Source organism: Akebia trifoliata, chromosome 3 (genome assembly GCF_017979445.1).
Source record: "Akebia trifoliata isolate Shusen 1 chromosome 3, ASM1797944v1, whole genome shotgun sequence".
Classification (NCBI taxonomy): domain Eukaryota; kingdom Viridiplantae; phylum Streptophyta; class Magnoliopsida; order Ranunculales; family Lardizabalaceae; genus Akebia; species Akebia trifoliata.
In genome coordinates, this window is record NC_141377.1 from 3,909,655 (window position 1) to 3,920,027 (window position 10,373).

General features: G+C 35.4%; 1 protein-coding gene across 4 annotated transcripts; it reads right to left on the minus strand.

Moving 5' to 3' along the window:
- Positions 1 to 340: 340 nt before the first annotated feature.
- Positions 341 to 9,797, minus strand: LOC147405605 (protease Do-like 1, chloroplastic). Of its 4 annotated transcripts, XR_015176009.1 has the most exons (9): positions 9,292 to 9,796; positions 8,801 to 8,923; positions 5,084 to 5,255; positions 3,405 to 3,442; positions 3,065 to 3,263; positions 2,356 to 2,508; positions 2,100 to 2,234; positions 1,045 to 1,172; positions 341 to 599 (listed from the first exon to the last, which is right to left on the minus strand). XR_015176009.1 is itself a non-coding variant. In XM_086433400.1 (8 exons), exons 1-8 carry the CDS (start codon positions 9,726 to 9,728, stop codon positions 522 to 524), a joined length of 1,335 nt encoding a protein of 444 aa, XP_086289526.1. In that variant the 5' UTR covers positions 9,729 to 9,796; the 3' UTR covers positions 341 to 521. The 4 variants fall into 4 exon arrangements, 1 of the variants encoding a protein (XP_086289526.1); XR_015176010.1 differs by lacking the exon at positions 1,045 to 1,172 and having other exon boundaries at positions 2,327 to 2,508; positions 9,292 to 9,797; XM_086433400.1 differs by lacking the exon at positions 1,045 to 1,172.
- Positions 9,798 to 10,373: the final 576 nt, after the last annotated feature.

The following is a 10,373-nucleotide window of genomic DNA, read 5'->3' on the forward strand; positions in this document are numbered from 1 at the left end:
TTTTACGACTTATAACTTGAATATTTCTTCTAACTAAAACTACAATCAACATTTGTTGCATATGTTCAAACCATCTCGATCAATTTTCTGATAATCTATTACCTATTGGAATTACTAAATTTTCTTAAATATATTCATTTCTAATTTTATCTTTTCTAATCTTTCTACTCATCCATCACAGCATTCTCATCTCCCCTACTTTTAATTTATTAACACAAACTTCTTAACAACCATATTAGAAATGTCCAGGAACCCGTGCTCTCTTTTGCAGCATAAAGCGCGCACCTTCAATACCTCACCACCAAAATAAAATAAAATAAAAAGTTATGTCCAAATGCGCTTGACACACAATTGATTTAACTTTGAAATCAAGAATATAACTGTGGCTGGTATATATGTACAAGAAGACCCTGTTTCAATATTACAATTTATACAACAAAATAATAAGCACCTATACATCTTACAATGCAAGGGGAGATGATGTCCCTGTTATCGCCAAGAATTCTTTCTCGGACTGAATTTTAAGACTCATCAGCCTTCGTTTCAAGGATCACAGGGATTTTCTCTTTTTGGTCACCACGCAGCACCTCCACAGTCACCTGAATTGCAAGAAATAAGTTTTTCTCATAAATAGAGGATTTGATCATAATCAGTCATTTATTTTAAAAGAGAGGATAGCCCGCCCACATTTATCTTCCCACTAAAACAACAGATTCAGTCTTTTAGGTGTAGCGGTCACACAAATAAAAATTCAAACTTTGATATGAAATTACTCACACAAAGACAAGGCTAACCCATCTGGCACGGTTACTTAAAACAGCCTATGAAATCCAAAGCATAATGCTTTGAATTTGTTATGGAAATTTAAATGCCCTAACAATGTTCGGAAGGTGGCAAATAACAAGCTTCCAGTTTTTATGGCGCAAGGGTCTACGGGTTGACCTCTGCTACCCTCTTTGCCAAACTGATTCAAAAACTATACTGAATATCTCTTAAAAAATTGTGTTTTCAATCAAGCCTTCTGGGAAAGAGTCAAAATCTCACCGTGGTGTAGAAATAACAGGAAATGAAATGTTGACAGTAAGTTGGTAGGCTCTAAACTCTCCAAAAGTGAGAACCGGAAGGACTCCAATGGCACATTATGTTCCCTATGATACTTTAGCAATTCTCAGCTGTATATTTGAGAACAAATACATGGACTTTAGATCACATCATCCTCATTGCCAAATAGAGGAAGGAATGCCTTGGACAATAGGGCTAAGAGAACTCAACATTAAAAGTCACTACCTATTCCGTTAAAAGTTTTAAAAGGATAGAAATATTTAGTTCAAAGATGTATCGATAAGGGCTTTCCCCAAACCTGTAATGCCCAGCTAGCTGTCTGTTGATACATTACTATTACCAAATAAAACGGCCAAGCATAAGAATATTAGTAAGAGTCGTGCTCTCGGGTGACATTGGATTTACTGCAGATTTTTTTATTTCTGACATGGAGGCGCGCACATAACCCTAGATGTTATTTCCTCGCAAAATGAGTAAACACATCTACAGCTATGTACACACCTCCACGTCAGAAATGTAAAAACCGAAGTAAATCCAATGTCACTCCAGCATTAATGTATTACTAATCATCAAGGTTTTAAATCTCGTCCGATACCGAGATGACTCACCCAATTCATCTCGGTATCGTTCAGCAACGATACGGATATACAGGGTTCTCAACAATCACATCATCTCACGAGAGAAACAAGATGTCTTAAAGACGATATTGAGAAAATCTCGGTCAAGTCAACTGGGATTTTGATTTAAAAAAAAATAGAATTTAAATATTTATTACGTAAATAAAATATGATTTATAACTAAACATCTTCTAATCTACCTTATTTTATTAATAAATTATAATTATTTTAATTTAAATATATGTAAATCTATATGCTGAATCGAGTTAAATGGTTTGTCTCGTCTGAGACAACTCAGTCTTGTCCATGGTCGAGACGAGACGTCAAAGCAAGTTTTGAAACCATGGTAATCATTACTCTTCCATCAAGGAAGGCAAAACAAAAGAGACCACAGCTAAGAACATGAAACAAACATCATACCTTCTCACCCACTTTACATTGATCGAGGATTCTGTACAAGTCGCTCCCATTACTGACCTTCTTCCCATTCACAGATGTTATAATGTCACCCAGAATAAGTCTGCCATAGGCATCTCGTTTGGTTGATAGCAAACCCTGCCAAGTAAAGATTAGTCAATTATGCTTGAAAGCAAGTCACGTGTGAAACATTAAAGGAAGAGAGGAAAAAAAAAGAGTTGATAACTAACAGATAATCATTAATAATGACAAAGTATACCGCTTTGCCAGCTGGACCATTTGGAGGAGCATCAAGGACAAGCACGCCACTAACCCCGAGTTGCTCCACTGATTGATCGGGTGCAAACTTGATTCCTAAAATAGGTCTTGTAACTTTCCCAAACTTCACCAACTGGTCAACAATGCCACCAACCTGGACAAATAAGGAACAGAAGCAGATACGTGATTTATCAGAAACAACGGGAAAGGGAAGAATTTTTCGAGTCCCAAGAAAGAAATGATGTGAAGCCTCAGCAATGTATGGCTGTCAATGGATTGGGTTTGGATTGGGTTGATTTGGTACCAATCCTAGAAGGATCAGATTCAGAACTATTCCGATAAGTATCGGGTCAGGTTCTTAACGAATCAGGTTTTTCAGATCTCAATTTTGACATCCAAACCAGATCCAATAAGGTCCGGATCAAACTAAACTAGATTTGATGTACAAAATCTAGCACAAATATATAATATAATATAATTTATATAATTCGGATCCATATCGGATCAGGACATGGTCAATCCAGATCCAATCCAATAAGATATCAGATTGGAACCTTAACAATAAGGATCCTTACCAGAATCTAAATCATCGATCCATACCCGAAGTTATCGAATCGGATTTCAGGTCTAATCTGATCCATTGACAGCTCTACAGCAATGTTTACTTCTAAAAAAGTGAAATTCAGAACAAGGAATAAGAATTAACCCACAGTATCAACTGGGATTGAAAATCCGACACCAGAAGATGCACCCGATGGGGAATATATAGCGGTATTTATCCCTATTAAGCTTCCAGAACTATCAAGTAGAGGCCCTCCACTGTTTCCAGGGTTTATGGCTGCATCAGTCTGTATAACATCCTGAATCGGACGCCCCGTGGCAGCCGAACTGATTTCTCTACGAAGTCCACTGCACAGCATAAAGAACGCCTTAGTAACATCTGAAAATGATATTCTTTATCAAATTAAATGAAAAATATACACGAGGAAGATATATGTACCATAAAGAAAAAAAGTATGTAAAGAAGATAAACTACAAAGATTTCCCTACCTGATTACTCCAGTTGTAAGTGTATGGTCAAGGCCAAACTGCACAAATATACAAATGTAAACCCAAAAAAAAAAAAAAATACCCTCATAAGGGAGCGTAGAATTATTTCAGTAACCACAACATATATAAATTACATTCAGTGCATATGATAAAATATGTCTCAAATGAACTGAAAGACATTGAAAGTTCAAGGCAGCTATTATTGTGATAACAGGTCCTACAACACTTGGGAGCACTAATTATTAAACATGTACATCACAGTTCATTCGTTCTCTAATTTAATGCAAGCATATTTCCTTTACTTTATCATGTACAGAGAAAATATATCTCTACTTAGTTGTATCTAAGAGGTTTCAGCATAATATCTGATAGAGAATTCAACAACATTTTAATAAAGACTGAAGAAGCGTGTATTTAGGCATTCTGAACAAACAAGGCATAACATCTGTAAGTACTCGATTTTTCGGTGGGTAATATCGGGTTCGACATACCCACCTTACCATAATATCACCGAAAATTAAATATTTACAACCGGGCATACGTACAAACCCTACATCATCCTCAACAAATCACTGAGGAGGATCTAACAAAATTTCACCTATATACTCGCAAAAGGTAGGCATTGCATCCATCAAGTTACCAACTGGAGGGGAGACTTTTCTATAAGTCTCAATAATTCTTTATACATCTTAATATTCCATTTAATAGTTTTGTTTCATGCATTAATATAAATCCAAATGTTCTTCCAATCTTCATATAAAGCAAATACAAGCAATTTCTTGAGAATCTGTTTGGAATCATCTTTGAGAATCGGATCTTTTTTACCTCATGCGGAAATGTAGATTGCTTGTGAATATTAGGCAGTCAATACAGACTAGTCCCTACGGTTGCACGGCACAACCCCACAGAAGTTTCGCAACTATTAACAGAGTATACATACCAAACCAAAGATGTTGTATCAAGCTTAACTACTCAAAAGAACCCCCCAACCAACAACAACAACAAAAAAAAGTGAAATGCAGTTTTACAACAGATTTTATTCAATCATGTGTTGTACATCAGTAAAAATGTGATTGTTTTCAACTAACATTGTCGATATATGAATGCATACCGAGTTGTAGTTGTGCATGTTTACTAAACCATATAGCTACAGGTTGACTAACTGAATACCCCAACATTATCGTGGCAACAGAACCCTGGGTGGAGTTCTAAAGTTTTACAAAGAGTATTGTCTACCCAAGACCCACCACCATTTACAAATTGGATAATTTACATTACTAAAGTGTGAATGATATTTACAGAACACTGACTTCAAAGTTAAATAAGCCCAATTTATGTGTGTCTCTTAAGAGCAGATATTTAACTGTCCCATAATTGACTAAGAAAGTTCATTGAAGTATACTTGTGTAGTTGGCCCTAATAATTATGGTGAACACTAACAAAAAGAATATTAAAATATGCAGAACGTAATTCCAGTGAAGCTTCAAATATGTGGATAGAAGGTATACATCTATTGATAGCTTAAGCAAACACTACCACACACGAGAGTTTCCCCAATAAAAGATAATTCAACTACGCAAAACAAATTCTTACTCATCAGAGTAAAAAAAAATTTGTCCAATAAATAATTTTTAAGCTACAGAAATATCTAATATTACTTGACTTAAAACCATACTCACAGGATTTCCAATGGCATATACTTTCTGACCAACAAGCAAGTCTGCAGAGACACCAACAGGTATGGGTCTCAATTTATCTTTTGGTGCATCAACACGTAACACAGCAACATCCTTATCTTGATCAAAGCCAACAACTTGGGCTTCGAAAGTTGACTGATCAGCAAGAGTGACCCTGTTTAACCAGCAACAATTTGATTTGAAACCATATTGACAATAAATATGTTACAAAAGATGTTTACGAACCACTTTTGGAAGAAAAAAATTATATATATATATATATATATATTATATATATATATATTTAAGGCATCCAAAACATCATAACATAGAATTAGAATATTTTCCAAGGAAAAAAAGTGCAAAAGACTACTAACAAAGCAAACAATCAGCGGAGGACAAGCAATAAGCAAGTTAACTATGAAATGAAGATTGAGGTCTCAGGTGTTAATGGTTCAATCATACCTAAGTGTCAAGCAACCAATGTTGCCTGGGCACAGTAATACTACAATTAAATAACCATTTTTCAAGGGATCAAGGTTAAGCTCATTCTCTTGGCGCAAATAATTTTTTATATTATAGGTAAATGCAAATTTCATTAAGAGTGGTCGAGATGACTAGCAAGAAAAAAAACAAAGGAGAAAATACAAGTGAAAACAGCAAAACAAAAAAGCACAGTCCACACTAAGGCAATCTGTAATCCAATCCCATCTCCCCATAAAGTCCTCGAAGAAGACACCCTTAAACTTGTCAAACACTTTACACCAAAAGAATAAGAAACTTTTGAAAGACACTAGAAGCTCCTCAACCACCAAATCTTTCCCGTCGAAGATCCTCCGATTCCTTTCTTTCCAAACACTCCAAACAATTCACAAAAGGCATAATGGACCACAAAATTTGCTTTGCCGCCATGAAGGAGTAACCCAGGGTCAGCAACGACACAAACACATCGTTGACTGCCCTAGGCATACAACCCACCACTCCAAAGAGATCCCAAAAACGCATCCAAACATCCCATGCCAAAGGGCAATGCACAAGGAGATGACTAACGGACTCCTCATCCATCCTACACATTGGACAAAAATTCGGGGTGCAAAATCCTCCGCACTTCTTCTCAGCCGGTGATCCACAAAATCCTTCCTTTTGAAATGCCATCTCCTAACTTAGTTTGATACCCTTATATGGGGTAACTGAATGGAATGATTTCTCTAAGAATTTTAAATGAATCATTGGAAAAAAAAAAAATTGAGAGAGAGAGTCTATTGCCAACCAACTTTTACTAATAGCACACCAATTCGTATGATATCATCAAAGAATTAGCACACATCTTGGTGTGCTCTTAGTAAAAGTTGGTGTGGCAATAGAAGTTCACTTTTTTCCTTTTTCTTTTCTTTTGCCATTGTGTCACTCTTACATTCTTTTTTTTTCTTTCTGATTTTGTTGGTGGAACATGAAAACTAGTTGTAGGATGCAAGAATTATAGTTTCCGCTCAACTTTAATATTTTTTAAAAACATTGGTACACCTCTTATGGTTGTAATAATGATCTATAGAGCATCAAAACATCACTTATATAAAAAAAAATTCCAAGTTTTAGTTCACAAAGGCGAAAAGTGCTTCTATACTTCTACTATCACACAAATTAATGAACCAGAAAACCAACCTCAAATCTTAATTCACATTTTTTTCAATAATCCAATTAAAAAAATAAAATAAAGAATCAAACCTTAAATCAAATGCATTGCGAATTACATGAAAATTTGTAACAATATGACCATTTTTATCCCAAACAAACCCCTTGTTTGGGTTTTCACTTATTTGGGTCAAAATTTATTTTTTTATCATTCAAAATTACTTTAGACTAATTATTTTTTTAATTTTGAATTATTTAAGAGTTTAACTCGAGTTTAGGTAATATTCACGTCATTTTTATTTAGGTCCTAGTTTGAAGGGTCAAAACTTGTCGCATTGGGTTGATTTTTATGTCAGTTCAAAAACCATTCAATTATCTACCCAAAGAGCCCAAGATTTCACAATTCTGATGAGTTTTGAGAAAGTTATGGCCAAAATACTGGGATATCAGTTATACATGGGATTAGCTTATCAAAGTCAAAAGTGTCAATGTGTATGTAATTTTAGAATTAGGGTATGTTTGATTACACATGAAAAATGATGAAAAATCACAATTTTCATGTGTTTGATTGGAAATTTCTATGAAAACTGAATTTACACCCTCATCAAAAAGTCCAACCAATGCTGGATTTCATTTTCCCACCTTACCCCATGGGAAAATGAAATCCACCCCCCATCCAGCCTAAAAAAAAAACCCTAGATCTTTTTCTTCCTATTTCCCTTCTTACCACCACCACCGACATCAACACCGGCAACGTCACTGTCAACGATACCTCTCTCTCTCTCTTCTTATCCTATTCTCTTCCTTGCCTCCACTTCTGCCCCTAGTTCATCTTCGTCGTTGTCCCTCTCTCCTCTTCTTCTTCTTCCTCTTTATAGCTTCACTGTAGTCTGCCGCCACTCCGCCTCCTCTCTCTCTCTGATTTGTTTTTTCTAATATTTTCCTAATGCAATCAAACACTCAAAATCATTTTTCCACCCTACCCATTTTCCACCACCAAGTTCCCATGGATTTCAAAGTTAATAGAAATTGGATTTTCATGCTATCAAACAAACCCTTAGGGTTTTCAATCTAGCTACATATACATGGCTATTGTAATTGATTTAAACAATTTTTAGAATAAAAAGAAATTTTACAACTCTTCTAGAGATTTCTACAATGATTGGAGATCATCCATCTTGGTGTGAGACCGAGATATCATCTTCTTTTTTTTATAGGCAACCAAGGCATCATCTATCTTTTCTATAATGTTCTTCTCAATATTTCCATTTTTTTTTTCTATTTTATATCATCTTTAACCCTTATCCATTGCCTACCAAAATTAACACCCTATTGTAAAAAAAAAGTTGTAATGAACAAAATTTATGATTCACCTTTAGGATATAGCCAATAGGGATTTCTAAAACCTTGTTCTAATTTTGTTTTTCTTCATCACCACCTAATTAGCCATTTTCCACCAACCTTCCCAAAGTAGAACAACCTTAGAATCGAACAAATTTAGGCTGTCCTACATCAATTACAAAACCGTTTTTAGAGAATGAAGATTAAATACATTCTCTGGTGCAAACAGAAATGTCTTCTTCTCATCCGATGATCCACAAAATCCTTCCTTTTGAAATTCCATCTCCTGACTAAATTCGACACCCCGATATGGGATAACTGAACGGGATGATTTCTCCAAGAATTTTATATGCATCCGTACCAAGGAAGTCATTTGCAAAAGATTTTTTTCTTTTTTCCTTTTTTAGCCATTGTGTCACTCTTACATTCTTTCTTTCCTTCTTTTATTTCTCATTCTGTTGGTGGAACGTCAAATTGTAGGATGCAAGAATTATAGTTTCCACTTAAATTTAATATTTTTTAAAAACATTGGTACACCCGTTATGGTTGAAATAATGGTCTATAGTGCATTGGAGCATTGATTATATAAAAAAAAATTCCAAGTTTTAGCTCACAAAGGAAAAAAGTACTTCTATACTTCTGCTATCACATGAGTTAATGAATAAGAGAACCAACTTCAAATCTTGAAGAAAAAAAAAACTTCACATTTTTCTCAATAATCCAATTAAGAAACAGAAACAAACAAACCTGAGATCAGAAGCATTGCGAATTACATGATAATTTGTAACAATGTGACCATCTTTATCCCAAACAAACCCCGATCCCGACCCTTGCGGAACCTCCAATACATCCAAAGTAAATGCATCCTGCCTAAATTAACACCAATCCATCAAAACTAAATCCACAAAAAACCAAAAACAAATTGAAAATTTCAGTCAAAAAATAAAATAAAAACGACTCTCGAACTCTCAAAAAACCAATTATACCTTACCGCGAGGTTAGCACATTGAAAAACTCAGTCAAAGATCAAGAAACTTGACTCTCGAAACTTCTCAAAAATCAAATTATAACTTATGGCCAGGTCAGCACATTGAAAAATTCAGTCAAAGATCAAAAAGCTTGACTCTCGAAACTTCACCAAAATCAAATTATAAGTTACGGCGAGGTCAGCACATTGAAAAATTCAGTCAAAGATCAAAAAGCTTGACTCTCGAAACTTCTCAAAATTCAAATTATACCTTACGGCGAGGTTAGTGATGTAGACAACAGAAGGAGTGTTCTCTTTAAAGAGACGAACAGTAGCAAGTTCATCCGTCTGTAACTTCCTTGGAGGAGTGACGACGAAGGCTGATGCCGCATCGACATCAGCTATTAAGAAACAGAGCGACAAAGCAAGAGATGTACAGAAAATACAGAACGAATCTAGGGCAGAAGAGGAGAAATTGATGTTCGTGAGGATGAATTTTTTGAAGGAGAAGGGTTTGGTGGTGATGGAGAGATTGTTTTTGCGACAGTAATTGTGAAAAACATGAAGAAGAGGAGAGATTATAGTGAAATTAGGGTTTCTGTGAAGGAGAGATTTGGGGAGAGAGAGGTTTTTACGGCTTTTGATTGGAGATCGAGAGATTTTGGATGTTGGAGCGATTGCAGAGGAAATGAGGGAATAAGCAGCCATTGTTACAAGGACAGCTGCTACGACTAAGAGGAGATTGATTCTGTGCGTGGTTCAGTTAGTGGTGTGTTTTGAGATTTAATATCTTTATTAAAGTGTTTCCAAGATGTTCGATCCTATAATCTTGTTACACGTGTCTTATTTGTTTTTTGATCCGGATCATTCCACTTGTGGGTCATTGAATCGAACCGGATACTTTTTGTGGACTCCATTGCCCACAAAATAACTCTATTAAAAGGGGGTTATGGATCGAATTGTCTGGAATCTGGATCAAAGGATACGTATCTGAAATTGAAACAGTTGAGAGATGTTAGTGGGTATACACGTGGCATTTATCGCATATGGGCCTAGATTTTGAAGTCCAAGCGTGGTTCAAAGGCCGTCTCATGGCATGGTTTTTAGACTTGTTTTGACGTCTGATCTCATCCATCGACGAAATCGAATCGTTCGATTTGTTCAAGTCGTCTTGTTCAATAATGAGACAATGGAAAGTCTTTTAATCTAAATATTTTAAGGTTTTTGAGATGACTTGTCAATCCGTCTCGTTGGTAAGTAGACAATCTTGAGATGAGTCGTCTTGATCTTGGATGAGATTTAAAATCATGAATCATTTATCTAGAAGTTAAAGGTCTTAATCTTTTAACTAAA